Below are 19,568 nucleotides of genomic sequence, written 5' to 3'. Positions count from 1 at the left end.
GAACTTTCACTGGGTGGCATTTCTACCAAAAACAAGAGACAGCATGAAAGCGATATTTAGGAGAAAAAAATACATATATATTTCTAAAGATTTTATTTTTCCTTTTTCTCCCAAAGCCTCCCCCGGTACATCGGTGTGTATTTTCAGTTGTGGGTCCTTCTAGTTGTGGCATGTGGGATGCAGCCTCAGCATGGCCTGATGAGCAGTGCCACGTCCACGCCCAGGATCTGAACCGGCAAAACCCTGCACCTCCACAGCAGAGCACAGGAACTTAACCACTCGGCCACAGGGCTGGCCCTGAGAAAAATATTTTTAATAAAGCATAAACAAAGTATACTCAAGTCTAATATTAGAATAAAAATAAGATTTCAGAATTAGAAACCACGATATCCAAAAAGATGCTGGAAGGGAAGAGTCTCATGTTTCAGGAGAAATGTAACCCCAGGGGGACTGTTTTGAAAATAACTTCCTGTGCAAAGTCTCTGGTTGCTCTTCTCTTCTGACTTCGGACCCCTTTACCGCAGGAGTGAGGCAGCAGGAAAAATGCAATGCCGCGGCCATGAACGTCTAGTGAAGACACACTACATCTTTATAAGTATTACTTTTTTCCAAACAGTTTTCTAAATTAAGACAGTCACAGACAGACCTAATTTGAGTCTGGATAATTTGTCACCTTGAAGGAAGAAAGGAAGAAGAGCCAGGTAAGAGAAGAAAGCAGGACCAAAGGTAAACCAGAAAGTTCAGAGGAACAGAACCAGGGAAAAAAGCTCGCTGAGGTATTTTAATACATCAATAACCGAATCAATTTATGTCTTCTGGTTGACTTGAAAGGAAATCAACAACTTTCTATAATTAAAAAGGGAGAAAGAATTATTAGGAAAAAAGTAAAACTTTATATGTCGTGACAAATCATCCCCATCTTCTGGAGATTCTGGAAAACACAATGAGAGATCATGTGCAAGAACTGTTGCACTGTGTTCCCTCATATCTGAACTTCAAACAAATTCCACAGGCTCACTGGAAGAGCACGGAGAGGAAACACTGTTTCTAGATAGGAGTACTAATTGGCTTTTGCTAAAATTTATGGCTGCTTATTTTATTTCCAAACAGTAACCACAGCATTTAAGGATGTAGAAAGTAAGAATTTTGAAAGCAAATAAGAAAATAAAAACAGGTGAATCTTGAAAAACATACTCTGTACAGTATACTTGCACTTCTTTATATTTTAACTGTTATTGAATATAATACACAAAAAGTTAAAAAACTGTAATGATTTTTAGGAGTCTGTGATGTTTTTATAGGGTATAGATGGTGTTTTAGATCGAGTGGGCTGCCAAGAAGAAATCAACCAAAATCATGCTGATTCCAACCCTGACAACTAGCAGTCTCAAGAAAGCATTGATAAGTGGAAAAGAAAAGGGGAAGTAGAAAAGGCTCAAATCAAAACACTAAACCTAGAAAGTTTTGTTAAAACTATCTAACAAAGTACCATTATGAAGCAATAACAGTTTGGTATAGGAGCTGAGCCATATAAATGATAAAAATTTGTCACGCATCTATAATACATTATGCTTTTCTTTTAATTAAGTTTGTCAAAAGTGAAGCAACAAAGTATTGTTATTAGAGCAACATTCTTGGACATGGAGATAAACTCATTATGCAGAACCTGACATTTTAACACCACTGCTTCAAAAAGGGTACTGTCTGTGGATCTGATGGCCCATTATTGAACAGACAGACCATTCTCTTGTTCTGAGGCCTCCCTTAATTGTTTTACAACACTGGTTCTCAAACCTGACCTTGCATCAGAATCACCTGGAGGGTTTGCTAAAACACAGATTGCTGGGCCTCAACTCCAGAATTTCTAATTCAGTCAGTCTAGGCTGAAGCCCAATAACTTGCATTTCTTTTTTCTTTTCTTTTTTTTTTTTGAGGAAGTTTTGCCCTGAGCTAACTACTGCCAGTCCTCCTCTTTTTACTGAGGAAGACTGGCCCTGAGCTAACATCCATGCCCATCTTCCTCTACCTTATATGTGGGACGACTACCACAGCATGGCGTGCCAAGCGATGTCATGTCCGCACCCAGGATTCGAACAGGTGAACCCCAGGCTGCCGAGAAGCGCAATGTGCAAGCTTAACCGCTGCGCCACCGGGCCGGCCCCATAACTTGCATTTCTAACAAGTTTCCGGGTGACAACAATGCTGCAGGTCTGGGGACCACACTTTGAAAACCAACGTGCCTAGAAAAAGCTTCTTTGACCGAAGAAACATATTAACGAAGGTGATTTAACAGTTCAAATTTTGCCTTTCAAAGTCTATTTTCACGGAGTCTAAAAAAACCCTCAACTTTAAACCCCACAGATATCATGACTCATAATGTAAATCCGTAAAGTGAGAGGGTAGAACAGCCCTTTCCTTGAACAGTTTCCCAGACCACAAAGGGCCACGAGGGCCCATCACCGAGGCTTGTCTCAGGGAAGGTGGCGGTGCCAGGACGCAGGACTTTCAGTGCTAAAACTGGGATAGCTCCAGGCGAAACCTGATGGCTGGTCAGAGAACTGAAGAAGACACTTTCAAGTAAGTAAATGCAGAAGTGGGTAGCTTGTATTTTAGAACTCCAATTTACTCATCCTTCTCCTTTATTGCCACAAAATATTTAAGGGTCTGATTCACTGATAAATTAAATCAAAGGAAATTAGCATACAATTCTGAAAATAGCTTAATATTTGCCTAGATCTCCTTACTCAAAGGATGATGTATCACGAAGAAAATACACATAAGAAAGAGGTTTAAAAAAATCTTACAGAATAGATTTCATATATTCCTTTCCGTCCTTCATCACATTCACGGCGCACCCAATGTCTATTGAGGTAGGCACAAATTCCATTCAGCACTTTGCTGGAAAATCGATAATCTTCCCACTGCTGAGTGTAGAACTTCAGTACACTCTCATCCATCAAATCTTCTCCGTCCTAAAAGCAAGTTACCAAAGCTTTAAGATGGCTACTCGCCACATGATAAAGACAAAACTGAACTAAAACAAATGTATTACATTAAAATTCATTGATGTGTATTCTAGATGGATTCTTTATTCTGTATACAAAACACACTCATTACGAATTCTCACAAGAATATAGCTCGTGAGGATTAGACTAAAGAGAGACTTTAATAAAAATTCTTTCAACTCAAACTGGAACTTTTTTCATGGTATTAAAAATGCATATATGCTCACAAAAAGAACCTGAACTTTCAGAATTTAAGGGTAATTCCTTTTTATTAACAAATAAGAAATTTACCTCAAAATCATCCTTATTTTTGATATTTTCTCTCTGTTAAAAAATTAATGAAAATGTCCTATTAACAATTTAGATTGTGGGGCCAATACTATCAGATCCTTAATGCATCCTCTTCCTTCATTAAATTTACTTAAAATTATAAAAATTTGAAGTTTTGTGGTAATCGGTTACATTTTTGTAAAAATAAATAAGTGTAATGGCACAGTATTTCTTCTTTAACAAGACCTCAAGAGAAAAAAGTGCATTTACCACAACAATTTTTACTGAGATTTCCATAACTTAAACCACAAATTTTTATTTGAAGGGAACTAACGACGTTTTTCCCATATTAATGACGTCTACAAAGTAGGCACCCTTTGACAACTGCCCATGAGGAAACTGCAGGATGGGAACCAGGCAGCAGCAGGAAAGACTAAAGCTGCTGCCCGGATGGAGGCAGGGAGGCAGGTGCTCCTCCCTCCTGGTGCTCAGGGCCTGGCGAGCCCGGCACGCTTCCGCCTCTGCGTCTTCAACTGCAGCCTAAGAAGCCTCAACAGAACTGAAGCGCGATCAACACGCAAGAGATCCACAAGCCATATGAAAACCTGATTATCTTGATTCAACCAAATCTTTGTTCATTTAACTTTCAATAATAAGAAATGAACTATGAAGCGTACAGCTCAGCTATTCCAGATTATAGTATATGACCTTTTTTAAAATGCAAAAATATCAATGATAGCATGGCTATCAATACTTTGACACAACACAATATACAGTTCCTCACTATAATACTAAAGAATAATGAATTCCAATGCTCACTTTACAAAGTACTGTGAATAAAATATGAAGGACACAGTGGCTTCAGCAAGACATTCTGTTTAGGGGACGTGAGAATGATACTATCTTAGTGACAATTTGTGGTCAAGTGACTGCAGTCCGTTAGACTGATTTTAAGTTTCCAAATACCCTGTAAAACATATTAAGAAAAACAATTTTGGAGCATGCTGGAATTTTTGCCTGTTATCTGTATAAATCAAAAATCTCTGAAATATATACACAGCGCAAATTTCCCAGGGTAGAGAGTATAGATGTCTTCACTCACTCTATATAATATGTGTTGCACCAGGTGAAGGAGCCCTTGCCCATCCTGTGGCTGAATGGAAGGCATCACTCTGCCTTTGCTACAGAGGATGGAGACTGAGGAAGAAAAACGCAGAAGATGAAGGGGAAAAACTCCATCGCTGCCCAAGAGAAAGGCTCAGAGCAGGAGGAACCCACATTCGAAGGCAATGGATGTTCGTAGTGAAACCCATCCTAGCCAAGGGCACAATTTCATCATAGTTCTGAAATACACTACATGACCATGTGTACAAGGCAAGATTATATCAGAAAAATATGATTACCAACGGCTGGATAACCTTATGATCATTTACACATTTTGATACAGAACAGCACACTATGTTCAAAATACAATATAGGTAATTTGAATTCATAATAATATGCTTTAAATTAAAAGGTTCACTCATTTCTAACAACCAAATACAAAATGGTTAGTAATTTAAGGAAAGTACTGTTAGGATGTGAGGTTATCAAAAACTTCTAACTTAACAAATAAAAACCAGAATACGGTTTATGGAGGTTTCATCCTCATAAGAGGCTAAAGACTAAGCAAAGAGCAAAACCTATTCACGCATGTGGCAATGTCAACATGAACAAATGACAGTGAAAGACTGAGCATTTAAGTTAGAATCATTATTTTACTACTTTTTTTACATCCTATTATAAACGCTCAGGATACGTATAAAATGTCTTACCTTAAGAAGATTTGTCAAGTAATTCTTCAAAAATTCTTTAAGTCGTTTGTATAATTCCAAGCCAACAAACTGAGCTCCCCCAGGTGTCTGTCCCTTCTTTGATTTAGAAGGAGGGACGCCAGCCCCTCGCGCTTGGTTTGACTGGTGAACACTTGTGCAGTAGTTATAAACGTGACTTGGAGAAAAGTTAAGGAAATCAATGTGCGTTATCAAAGTCAACAGTGACTGATACAAACATATTTTCTTATAAAATATTTCAGGATCAATGTTTCCAATGTATCAGCAAAACCTGTTAAAACTACAGTGGAAAAAAGATCCCATTCACATACCAATAAAGCTCAACGTCAACCAGCCCCATTCACAAGCTCGTCCGCAGGCCTGGAGAGCAGCCAGCCCGAGGAGGATGGAACATTTTGCAGGAAGGTCGTCAAGAAAACACTGGCTCTTCTAGATCATCTAATGCGTTTACCTTGTGGAAAATTATCCTGAGAGTGTATCAGAAGGCATGAAAAGAATTGGGAACTGGTGCAAAGGAAAGGTTGCAAATGAAAAGAAAAAAGCAATTACCTATTTTAGGAAAAACCAAAAGCTGTAACCATAGTCTATTACGATGCTTAGCTATGAGTATTTCCAAAGCACTCGTTATAAATATCAAAACAACCAAGTTTTATTTTTAAAAATTATTTATAAATGGATTTAAACAAAGCTACACTTTGAGCATGAAGTACAAAAAGCAGAAGAAATGGCAGTGCCAGAGACCAAGGCCTCTTGCTACAATGGAAAGTCACAGATGTCTAAAACTGATCAATCACAAAAGCACAGAGCACAGGCGCTACTGAGAAGGACAGAGATGTGTAACGAACAGAAGAAACGGCTAAGGACTAACGTCTGAAACAGCTGCCTCTGGGGAGGGGGCGGTACAGAGAAAGGGGAAACGGGCCAACAAGGCAGAGAACCACTCTATTTTGTTATAAACTTTAATACTATTTCAGTTTACCTGCATTTATTTCACTTTGATAAAATTAAGAGAAAGACTGATTCAGACAAAGATCAATAAAATATTCTGGTGTATTTAAGAAGTTACTATACAAAGATATTTCAAGTCAGTGGGTAAAAACAGATTATTCAATAAATGGCATTATGGCAAGAGGTGATTTAAAAAAATATTCCATATTCCAAAATATATTACAAATGGACTAAGAATAAAATTTACAAACTGAAACCATAAAACCAAGAAAATACATATGAACATTTCCCTGATCTCATGCTGGAGAAGGCCTTTCTAAGCAAGTCATATAAATATTTAATCTGAAATTCTGAAAATATTTTAGTAAAAAATCTTTGACAAAGAGTTACTATCTTTAATAAACTATGGTAATTTAAAACAATATGAAAAAACTAATCTCTATAGAAACACGGCCAAAGTATTCCAACAGAAAATGCAAAGGCTAAAGGAAGCGCATATTAGTACCCAAAAACCTAAAAAAAAATCCTCAACCTCAGTAGTAATGAAAGAACTATGCCTTAAAACAATGAATCACCTTAAGTATTTCTAACAAATGTAGAGAGAATTGCAGATCACAATACACAGCGAACTCTTGTAAACTCAGGATCCAGCTTGGACAAATCTTACTGTATTCCCACACTTGTCTCATTCCATCCCAATCTTCCCCTCAACTTTTTACAAAATGAAACAGTGTGCTTTATAACTGACATGCTATGTACTCCTCCCTAGTCCCACTCCTCCTTTTTCCTAGGGGCAAATATCTCCATGACTTGGTGTATATCATTCCTGTGACTATGTTTATATTTTACTGTGTAACTACATACCAAGTTATTTTGCATGTTTTCAAATTTTAGATTACACAAATTGTAATCACCATTGTAACTGTAATTATAGTAGGTTGTACATTTGCTTCTGCCATTTGATCTGATAACATTTGAGACAGCTACAGCTGTATGTAATGTGCTGTATAATAGAGATTTAGAATAATTTATCCATTCTCTCGTTGATATGCCCTGCTAGTGATCATTTTGGTGGGTCCCAATTTTTGGCATGATTCTACTCTATTTTTCTTTTAAATCTGATCTTTACATTGAGGTTTCTAATCCACCTGGAGTAAACTTGTATATAATATGAAGAAGAGTAATTTTCTATTTCTCTTCATAGATAATGAATGGTTCACAGACAACATAGTAAATGGTCTATCCTTTCCCCACTATATGTATTGCTACTTCTAGAAAACTGTCCACGTCAGTGAAGTTTTCAAGTATACTGCCCAGTTGTCTTCTCTTTAGAAAAAAAAAAAAAAATCCCTGCTTAATTGTCCCCTTATTTATTTTAAATATTTTTTATGATTAATTTTGCCAGAGGCTTGTCTATTCGTCTTTTTAAAGAATCAGCATACGATTTATTAATTTTCACCACTATCTTTCTGGGTTTTTTTGCTGAGGAAGATTTGCCCTGAGGTAACATCTGTGCCAGTCCTCCTCTGTTTCTTTGCATGTGGGACGCCTCCACAGCACAGTTGGTGAGTAGAGTTAGTCCGCACCAGGGATCCAAACCCACAAACCTGAGCGTCGAAGCGGAGTGTGCACAACTTTAGCCACTCGGCCCTGGGGCTGGGCCCTATTTGTGTTCTTTTTAATTTGCTTCTTTCTTCACATTTGTTCTCTTTCTATAAATGCTTGTTTTGATTGATTAGTTTGTAATTTCTCCTCTTTGTTCTTCTTAACATAAGTATTTAAAACTACAGATTTTCTGCTCCACACCACTTAGGCTGCATCACCTAAGTGTAATATGTATTTTCCTTATTCAGTTATATTTTCTTTTTTCCATTATTAGTTCTCTTAAGAATAATTTAGAATTTTTAAGATTTACAAAGTATTTTTTTAACTTAATAAATCCCTTAATTTCATTTTAAAATTAATCAATGTTATCCTTTTGATACAGTTTCTTTAAAATGTGATAAGGATTTGTAGCTGAATATGTGATTTTTTTTCCCTGAGGAAGATTTGCCCTGAGGCAACATGTGTTGCCAATCTTCTTCTTTTTGTGTGTGAGACACTGCCACAGCACAGCCACTGACAGATGAGTGGTGTAGGTCCCCATCTGGGAACCGCACCCAGGCCACCTAAGTGGAGCACACCAAACTTAACCACTAGGCCACTGGGGCTGGTCCTCTGGTGATTTTCTTTACATGTCCTTGAAAAGAATGTCCATTCTCTAACTGTTAGATACAGGGACCCTTTAGAGCAAACTGATCAATTCTGTTGTTTGAATCTTCTATACTGTTAGCGATTTGTCTGTTTATTAATTACTGAGAAATTTTTATTGAAACTGCCCGAATTACGGCTTTGTCAATTTCTCTTAAATTCTCTAAAATATTTCATATATTTTGAGGCCCTGTTAACAGTTATGCAAATTTGGAATTATATTCCTGGGGAATTGTTCTTTTGATCATTAGGAAGTAACCGTGTTTATTCCTAACAATAGTGCCTTTGAAATCTATCACATATGATGTTAACATGGTTATTCCTCTTTTGATTAGAATTTACTTTAAATACCTATACTCCACCTCTTTACTTTCAACTTTATGTCTCCGTTTTGGTGTGTCTACTGTAAACCATCACAGCAAAATTCATTAAAAAAAAATTGAGTCTGATAGGCAAGTTTGGTTTTAAGATTATATTGTTTTATATTGCTATTTGGATTAATTTCTACCATCTTATTTTGCATTTTCTATTTTAGTTCTTTTTCTCCATGCTTCTTTTCTCCCCTTCTTTTAGATCAATAATTTCCTTGTTCCACTGTAGCTCTTTTATTATGTTGGAGTTATACATTTTATTTGTATTCTTGCAATAGTTACCTTCAAATTTGACATGCATATTTTGCCTTTCACCAATTATGGTAAATTCTCAGGTAATCTCCTCTCTAAACATTTCTGATCTCCTTTCTATTTTCTTCCAGTTTTTCTACTACATGTATGCTGAATATTTTCATGTCACCTCCCATATCAATTTATATCTTCAGTTATTTTCCATCACTTTACCTTTGTTAAACTTTCTAATTTTTCTTGATCTACCATTTGGCTAAGTGATTCTCTTTCAGCTGTGTCAAATTTACTGTTTAATGATTTCATTTTACATTTGTAGAATTTCCCTGTTTCTTTTTAAAATGTCTTTTCTTTCAGTGTTTTGCTCCTTTATATTTCTGTTGCTTTTATGTCACTTACTGTTTCTGACAAACTTAAGAGATGTTCTCTAACGAGACCTTTGTGTTAAGTTCCTGAGGCTCTAATTCTGCAGTTTGTTCTATGTGCTGACTTGTTCTGGTGGACTCTCCCCTCCGCTTTGTAACTTTTTTTATAACCACTCATTTTCAGAGGAGCTTTCACATTAATTTCCCAGCTTGGGGAAATCTCCCAACAAGCTGGCAATACAAACTAAAACCCCAAACACACCCAAGGTGACAAATTCTCATGACAGACTTTCCCCACTCCTCTCACATCCAGAACTCAGCTCAAACCACTGTCCTAGTTGCGTCCCTGGGAGAGTGGGTCGATTGTGTCCCAGTTCGCCTTATCACTAAAGACTCCCATGGAAATGGCAGCTCCACCCCTCTCCTTGCCCAGGCACAAGGCTGTCTCCTTTTCTGTGTGGCCTCTGTCTTCCAGCCCACCCTTCATACCCAAATCCACAAGCTGCCACACAGAGGCTCATAATTTTTACCTAGCATCCAGTTCTAGGTGTTTGGTTCGAGAGAATTTTTTAGGTTATCTAGCTCACCTGACTAGTTACTTGGCAATATATTAATCTCCAGCTATTAAATTAACAAAGGTCTTTAAAAAAAAACAATTAAACTCATAATAGCCAAAATGCAGGAAAATGGGAGCTTCTATCCGTTAGGGGACAGAGTGTACACTGTTACAATTTTTCTGGAATAAAATACGGAAATATTCAAAAGCCTTAAAGTGCATTCTTTTTGATACAGCAATTATACTCATAAGCATTTATCATAGAGAAATTATCATGGAAATACACAAATACTTAGCTAGCAAACTATCACAGCAATGGTCACAATGGCAAAGAACTTGTAACAATCTATTCATCAAACACAGGGAATTACTAAACACATTGCTTGAGGCATCTGAGGACACAGTATGCAGCTTTTAAGAACGTCATAGAATATAGAGTGGTTATAAAAACTGCAATATATTTACCAAATTTCATCTAAGACACCAATTATAATACGTATCATTACTCTAAGTACCATCAAGAAAAGAAAATGCTGAGGTAGCCCAGTGGCGTAGTGGTTAAGTTCACGCGCTTTGCTTTGGCTGTCCAGGGTTCGTGGGTTCCGATGCTGAGTGCAGACCTACACACTGCTCATCAAGCCAAGCTGTGGCGGCATCCCACATACAAAATAGAGGAAGACTGGCACAGGTGTTAGCTCAGGGACAATCTTTCTCAAGCAAAAAAAAATACTAATAATAAAGAAAAGCAAATCCTGCCAATTAAAATATGACATGATGTATTCTTAGATGGAATTTTTCTATTTACTAAGTGATTAGCAGTTTAGACTTAAAAAGATCTATCATGACACTCTCATAAGTAGATAAAGGAAAGTTAAATCAATTGGTTAAGACATTCCTAAAAGGTTTTACATAGTCTCACTTCTGAATCTTTATGACTCCCGTCCTGTCCTCTGGACCACTAAGTGTGTGAGCACTGCCTAAGAGGAGTCCACAGCTGATGACAGGATTTTCTTCTAACCTGCTCCCAACCATTTTGTAAGTTTTCATCCTGAGCTTGGTTGATATCAAAAGGTTTTTTCTTTTGGGGTAGATTCTTCAAACGGTCCTTAAATGGTTTGCTGACAGAAAGAATATGGGGGCAGTCAAGTTTGCACAGGTGCAGTAATGACAACCATGCCCTGACACCTGACGAAGTAATGTACTCTGCTACTCACTTGAGGATGCACTCAGCCCGAGAATCAATTAACTGTGGTACGTTCATAGACCGATATGGAGAAACGATAAAAAGACATGAATAATGAAGAGAGTAACTGAGAAAATAGCATTTTAGTATGGTCCTTTTTAGACATGTAGATAAAAGCTTACGTATCTGTCCAGACATTAATAGCCACTACTTCTAGAGAGCAGGGCTGGGGGCATTTTTAAAAACTTTTTAACCAGAGTTCTTTCTTCTTCACCAAGTATTTTTTGTAGACGAAAGGCCAGTGCACAGAACACACTCTCTTCCCACCATTACTTCCTCCCAACCTCAGCTCCTCAAAGAGGACCCTGACAGAATGCAAGGAACCCGGGCCTCACAGAAAAGACCAAAGGCACGATTTTAATGGAAGGGAAACCTCTTAAAAGCCATTTTAAAGTTTCTACCCAGAGCTTAACTCCAGTCATTCCCAAATTAGCATCACCCTCACCGTTACCCAAGCAGGCATGGAAAGCATTAAGACAGTAGTGGCTAGAGATCTTAGAGGTTAGAAGATTTCCTGCTTTACAAAATTTAGGTTTTCTTCTATCAACCTATGCCTAAGTTAGATGAAATAATGCACAGGAACTTATAGCAAGAGTGCTGTGATCCACCCCTCCTCAGCCACAGCAGCAACCACCTTTAACTGTGTCCCGACTTTATTCATTGTTCAGGCGGACGTGCATGTGTCTCGCCCATTGTTCAGGTGGATGTGCATGTATCTTGAAATCATATGCCTGAACTGTTCTTTGACTAGTCAACTTTGCATAAGTTACTGACTTCTGCTGACAGAAAATACACCTCATTTCCACCCCTACCTCCGCTCTGCCCTCATCTCAATCTTCATGTCACTGTAGAGCCTGTATTAGTTGCTGCTGAAACTTTCAGTTACACTTAAACTTTGGTTCCGCTGCTAAAACCAAAGTAACCACATTTCTGGCAGATAGTAACTATAAGCTGGAAAAAATATAAAAGCAACTGTCTGAAAGCACCAAAGCAAGGCTTATACTGAAGGTATCCTAGTCTTAAAAGAAGGGAACAGCAAAATCCAATATTGCTGACATAAAAAGAAACAGGGAAATGAGACATTCTCAAGAGGAGAGAGAATCAACAGAGACCAACCTGGAGATAACCCAAATGTGGAATTAGGAGACAGAGTTTAAAGCAATTATTAGAGCTATACTCAAAGATACAAGGGAAAATATGCTAATAAATGAAAACTGCAGTAAAAACAACAGAAACTATGAAAAAACCGAAATAAAAAATTCTGGAACTAAAATACATTATTATCTAGAATAAATTCTTTATTGGATGGGCTTGACAGCAAAATGGAGATAAGAGTCATGAAGACAGACCAACAAAAATGATCAATTCTGAAGAAGAGGGAGAGGAGAAAAAAGAAAAACCTACTGAAAACCAAAGGGGAGAAAAGGGAGAAAAAGTCTTGGAAACAGACAGGGAAAAGTTACTCGTAACATACAGGGAAAGAATTCAAATAAGCACTAACTTTCCACGAGAAACTACAAAGGCCAGAAGACAGCAGAATAATATCTTTAAATGTTGGAGGAAAAAAACCCCAACAATTCAAAATTCTTTATCCGGTGAAAATATTCTTGAGAAATAAAGGGGAAATAAAGGTATTTTCAGATAAACTAAAACTAAGGGACTTTACATAGTACAGACATGCATTTTAGGGGAAAGGAACTGACACTAGATTCCACCAATCTTGGGTCTTCAGAAAGGAAGGAAGAGCACCAGAAACAGTAAATAGCTGGGTAAATATAAAAGACTATGTTTCTCAATTCTTTAACATACAAAGGGTGGTTTAAAATCAAAAGCTAGAATATTGTGCTGTGGGTTTTACAACACACGTAGCTGTAACCTGAAGGAGGGGGAGGGGACAGTAAACGGAGCTCTACAGCTACAAGGCTTCCACATTTTCTGTGACCTCACACAATATTACTTTAAGTAGCATGCTAAAATAGAAAAAAAGGATGTACACTGCGATCCCTAGAGCAGTAACACACACACAGACACATGGCACAGAAGCCTAGCTAAAAAGCCAACAAATACGTTAAAAAACAGTTCTGGAAAATTTCAAATAATCCAAAAGAAGGGAGGAAAGCAGGAGTGAAGAAGTTGTTTTAATTTAGTTTTTTTGTTTTTAAAGATTGGCACCTGCGCTAACATCTGTTGCTGCTTTCTTTTTTCTTCTTCTCCTCCCCAAAGCCCCCTAGTACATAGTTGTATATTCTAGTTGTAGGTCCTTCTGCTTGTGCTATGTGGGACACTGCCTCAGCGTGGCTTGATGAGTGGTGGCAGGTCCGTGCCCAGGATCCGAACCGGTAAAACTCCAGGCCACCGAAGTAGAGTGCATGAACTTAACCACTTGGCCACGGGGCCGGCCCCAGAAATTTTTTTAAGGGGCAGAAAAAAATGATAAAATCGTAGGCCTAAAATCAACCTGTTAACACTTATAATAAATGTTAATAGACTAAAATCGGCAAACAAAAGGCAGAGAGGATCAGAAGAGACAAAATACCAAGACCACTCTATATGCTGTTACAAGAGAATTTAAATATGAAGACAGGTTGAAAATAAATGGAGAGAAAAAGATCATCATGCAAACACTAAGCATAAGAAGGCTGCAAAGGATATAACAATGCCAGATAAAACGGACTTCAAGAAAACAAAATACTACCAAAGAGGGGCATTTCATAATACTAAAAGGGTCACTTTACTAAAAAGACAATCTATAAATGTAACAGAGCTTCAAAATACATCAAGTAAAATTTAACAGAATTAAAGGGAGAAGGAGATAATTCCACAATCATGAGATTTTAACATTTTTCTCTCAGCAACTAGACCAAGAGGACAGAAAGAAATCAACTGTGACATAGATGACCCAATAACGCCATCAATCACTTCACCTAATTCTAGATATTGGTAAACTGTCTCTCTGGAAGAAAAAAAGAAAGAAGCCCTGATGTGTAGCCTTTGCAGCTATCAGGATACAATGCTCCCACCCTGGCCGATTTCAAGCTCCCAACATTACATTCTGAACAGGGAGCTGAGGAGAGAGGTACAAAATCATCTCCTACAAGCTGATATAATCCTGCTCCAGTGCACCACTTTCTGCACCCAACAAATGCACATTCTTTCCAACAGCACATGGTACGCTCACCAAATAGGCTACTCAAATGGCCCTCAACAGACTTGAAAGGACTGAAATCACAGAGTTTGTTCTCTGACCAAAATGGAATTCAACTAGAAATCCGTAACAATGAGCTACCCTGGAAAACTCCAAATATTTCTAATTAAACAACACATTTCTATAAAATCCAAGGGTCAAAGAAGAAATAACAAGGAAAATTATGTTTTGAACTAAATGATAATGAAAATACAACATACTAAAATTTGTGAAATGAAGCTAAAAATCCTCACAAATAAATTTATACCTTTAAATACTTACATTAGAAAAGGCAGGAGGACGATATTATTAGGATGGCGATACTCCCCAAATTGACCTACAGATTCAATGCAACCCCTATCAGAATCCCAGGTGACTTCTTTGTAGGAAGTGACAAGCTAATTCTAAAATTCATACGGAATTGCAAGTGACCCAAAACAATCTTGAAAAAAAAAATTGGAGAATTTATACTTCATAATTTCAAATCTTACAAAACTACAGTAATCAGGACAGTGAGGAGTGGCATAGGATAGACATATAGTTCAATGGAACAGAACTGAGAATCCAGAAATAAACCCATGCGTCTACGGACAACTGATTTTTGACCAAAGTGCCAAGACCATTCGATGGGGAAAAAATGGTCTTTCAACAAATGGTGCTCGGACAACTAGACAGCCACATGCAAACGAATGAAGTTGGACCTCCTAGCTCATACTATATATAAAAATTAACTCAAAATGGATCCAAGACCCAAATGTAAGAGCCAAAACTATGAAACTCTTATAAGAAAATATAAGAGTAAATTTCAGGATCTTGGATTTGGCAAGGGATTTTTAGATATTCACCAAAGGAATAAGCAACCAAAGAAAAAAATAACTGAATTAGACTTTATTAAAATTTAGAACTTTTGCGTGTCAAAGAATACAATTAAGAAAATAAAGAACTCTTACAACTCAATAATAAAAATTCAACCCAATTAAAAAATGGGCAAAGGATCTGAAGAGACATTTCTCTAAGGAAGGTATAAAAATCATCAACAGACACATCATTAGTCAAAAGGGACATACAAATCAAAGCCACAATGAGACACCACTTCACACCCAATAGGATGTTTAGAATCAAAAAATCAAATAGTAAGTATTGGTCAGGATGTGAAGAAATTAGCAACTGCTGGTGGGCAAGTGAAATGGTACAGCCACTTTGGGAAACAGTCTGGCAGTGCTGCAAATGCATAAACATAGAGCTACCATCTTACCCAGAAATTCCACTCCTAGGTAACTACCCAAGAGAAATGAAAACACACATTCATACAAAAACTTACTCACAAATGTTTAGAGTAGCACTATTCACAAGAGTGAAAAGGTGGAAACAACACACTGGCCATCAATTGACAAATGGATAAACAAAATATGGTGTGCCCATAGTGGAATGTTATTTGGCCACAAAAATCAATGAAACAATGCTATAAGATGGATGAAGCTTGAAAATATTATGGTAAGTGGAAAATTCCAGTCACAAAACATCGCGTGTATTAGTCTACTCAGGCTGCCATAACAAAATACCACACACTGAGTGGCTTACACAACAGAAATTTATTTTCCCACAGTTCTGGAGGCCAGAAGTCCAAGATCAAGGTGCCATCAGGGTTGGTTTCTGGTGAGGACTCTCTTCATAGTATCTCTTCCTCTTCCTATAAGGACACCAATCCTATAGGATTAGGGACCCATCTTATGACTTTGTTAAATCTTAATTATTGCCCCAAAGGCCTCATCTCCAAATACTACAAAATTGGGGCGAGGGCTTCAACATATGAATTTTGGGTGCATAAAGTTCAGTCTGTAACACCATATATTATATGATTCCATTTACATGAAATGTTCAGAATAGACAAATCTGTGGAGATAGAAAGTAGACTAGTAAGGGGTGGAGGAAATAAGGGGGTGATAGCCAAAGGATACAGGGTTTCTTTTGGAGATGAAGAAAATGTTCTAAAATTGAATGTAGTGATGGTTGAACATATCTGTGAATATACTAAAACCATTGAAATGTACACTTTAAATGGATGAATCGTATGGCATGTGAATTATATCTCAATAAAACTGTTATTTTAAAAAGCCAATGTAATCTCAATTGTAATCCCTGCAGTTTTTAGCACAGAAACTGACAAGATGAAAATAAAATTTAGAGAGAAAGGCAAAGCACCTAGAATAGTCAAAATAACCTTGCGGGAGGGAGAGGAGAGGAGAACAAAGTTGGATGACTCATACTACCTGACTTCAAGAGTTTTCATAATGCCACAATAATTCAGAAATCACAAAAAACAAAAACACCAACCAATATCCCAAATAAACACAGATATAAAAATACTTCACAAAATATACACAAATCAAACTACTAATTTCTTCAGGATGGATGTAGGTCAATGATGATTCTAAAAATAGAACTATATGTTTATATATTGTCATTTAATTTTCACAAAGGCATCAAATAAACCCATTCGAGAAACATATTTTCAACAAATGATGCTGGAATAATTGGAGAGCCACACAGAGGAAAATTAACCTCAAGTCCTATCTCACACCATACACAAAAGTTAATTCAAGATGATCATACACCTCAAGGTAAAAGCCGGAACCACAAAGCTTCAAGAGGAAAATACAGTATCCTTGTTATCTAAGCAAAGGTTTCTTGTAAGTCACAGAAGACAGCTATAAAAGAAAAATCTAACAAATAAATTAGGTTTCCTCAAAATAAAAAATATCTGCTCACCCAAAGGCACCATTAAGAAAAAGAATAGCAAGCCTCAGATTGGGAGAAAATATTAGGAAAACATTATCTGACAAAACACTAGTATCCTAAATATATAAAGAACTCCTACAACAGAATAAGAAGTACATTAATCCAAAAATGGGGGGGGGGGGGGGGAAAAAGATTCAGATACTTTAAAAAGATGGCATACAAATGGTCAACTAGCACATGAAAAGGGACTCAGCATCATTAATCATTAGGGAAATGCAAGAAAATCACCAGACCCCCACAAGAATGGCTAAAATTAAAAAGACTGACATACCATGTATGGGAAAAAATTGTGGAACCACCAGATCTTTTCTCAAACATTGCTCATATGAGTTCAAAATGGTACAGCCACTTTGGAAAAACAGCTTGTCAATTTCTTATAAAGTTAAACACACTATTACCATACAATCCAGCAATCTCATTGCTATGTATTTACCTAAGAGAGATGAAAACATTATGCCCACAAAAAGATCTGCACTTGGATGTTCATAGTAGCTTTATTCATTATAGCCAAAAACTGGAAACAGTCTAGGTATCTATCATTAGAAGAATGAATAAAGAAACTGTGATATTCGTACAATGGAATATTACTCCACAATAAAAACGGACACACTATTGATACTCACAATAATATGGACAAATCTCAAAAACATCCTGAGTTCAAGCAGCGTTACACGAAGGAGTAAATACTCTATACTTTCCTTTAGACTAAGTTCTAGCACAGACCAAACTAAACTATGGTGGTTGCCTTGAGGGAAGCCAAGTTTAACCGGGAAGCATAAAGCAATTTTGTGTGGTGATGATAATGTTCTATATCTTGGTAGGGCTTTGTGTAACACAGGCAAATAAGATAGACAAAATTTATCTAATGGAAACTATAAACAAATATCAAACTTTGATGATGTACATGCTTAAGTATTTAGGCAGAAGTGTATTGATGTCTACAACTTACTGTGAAATGTATCAGATAAGATGGATGGATGGCTAGAGGGATTCAGAACAAATAAATATGTGATTAAGCAAGTACAGTAAAATGTTAATTGTAGAATATGAGTCTTCACGATAAAATTCTTTTAACTTTTCTGTATGTGAGATTTTTTGTAATAAAAGGTTGAAAACTCCAAGACAAATAAAATACAACTTTCAAAACAAAACATACAAACATTTGAACCTCTGATGTCATCAGCCAAAGACAATTAGAAATGCTTTATTACCTAAAATCAAAAGCAAAGATACAAAACCAGTCGTTTATGAAACCACTGAACAAATGCTTGAGTCCTTTCATTAAGACACATATAAACGATGCTCTTGGCTAATGATGTGTGATAGGCTAATCGTGTATGGTCAGAGTCTAGCTATTTCAATATTTGAAGCTGCTAAATTAGATTGATCTTCCTGAACTGTGCCTCTTCCTAGGATAGCTTAGGGCTCTTGACATGCCCTATACGTCACTCGTGGTAATTTAAGGCTAGGTTTCACTCTTCACACCCATGGTCTTAATTTCGGCAACAATCACAACACTCTCCGGTCTTCTAGCTCCTAGACCTGTTCTCTAGACCTACTGGGCAATACCAGTCCATGAACTTCACCCTTCTCTCTTAAATTCAGTCCACAAATTCTTGGATATCTCTTAGTTCTTTGTGCACAGAAATTTCATGATTTTTTTCCCCTGGTAGTGATCTTTCTTTTCATTATTTTGGGCACTAGAGATTTAGCATCTTCAGTTTGGGGAAATTATTTTATATTCTCACTCTATAACAATATTATAAATTTTTTAAAATCTCCTGCTTTTTCTCTAGGACTCCTAACAATCGGGTCTTAGGCGTCCCGGGGTACCTGTTGGTCTCCAAGCTTCTTGCCCTTTTATTTTACTTCGAACTGTTCTTCCAGCTCTTCTATCACGCTTATTTTTAAACTCTGAGGCACCATGCCAAATGTGACTTTCATCACAGCATCCTGTTCCTAATCTACTGCTGTAACAAGAAGCTTCTCATATCTGACAATGTAAATTTTTAAAATATTTTCTTTTGTTCCCTGCATTATCAGTTTCTTCCTGTTCCCTTTTATTTTGTTTATTCTGTTCTTTCATACAACTATTGATCCTTAGTACTCATAATGACATGGCACTAAAAAACCAACTGGAAACATCATTGGCCTGTATGTGACTGGTGGGCCACAGTTTTGGGCGACTCACTGGGAGCTGGCCATTTCATTGCCATATCCTTTCACGTCAATAAATGAATTTATTTTTCAGGGCTGTTTAGTTTTTCCAGAGAAGAACTGGTCTGCTTCCAGCATCACCACCAGTATTTTGATATGGAATTGGGGACCCATCACTCTAAATGCTAACTTTTTTTTTTTTTCCAGATTGGCACCTGAGCTAACATCTGTTGCCAATCTCTTTTTCTTCTTCTTCATCTCCTTCTTCTCCCCAAAGCCCCCCAGTACACAGCTGTCGATTCTAGTTGCAGGTCCTTCTAGTTGTGTTATGTGGGATGC

At 37.1% G+C, this 19,568-nt stretch overlaps 1 protein-coding gene across 1 annotated transcript in view; it reads right to left on the bottom strand.

Annotated features, from left to right (window-relative positions):
• CUL1 (cullin 1) overlaps positions 1 to 19,568 on the bottom strand; it is a 112,082-nt gene that overhangs the window by 40,902 nt on the left and 51,612 nt on the right. The window contains exons 3-4 of the mRNA XM_046669318.1: positions 5,090 to 5,264; positions 2,805 to 2,972 (exon numbers count right to left, since the gene is read on the bottom strand). Of these exons, the coding sequence (XP_046525274.1) occupies positions 2,805 to 2,972; positions 5,090 to 5,264 (343 nt within the window). The remainder of the gene's footprint in view (positions 1 to 2,804; positions 2,973 to 5,089; positions 5,265 to 19,568) is intronic.

Source organism: Equus quagga, chromosome 8, assembly GCF_021613505.1.
Source record: "Equus quagga isolate Etosha38 chromosome 8, UCLA_HA_Equagga_1.0, whole genome shotgun sequence".
NCBI lineage: Eukaryota > Metazoa > Chordata > Mammalia > Perissodactyla > Equidae > Equus > Equus quagga.
Note: the sequence above shows the minus strand (reverse complement) of the source record. Positions and strands in the feature narration are given on the sequence as shown.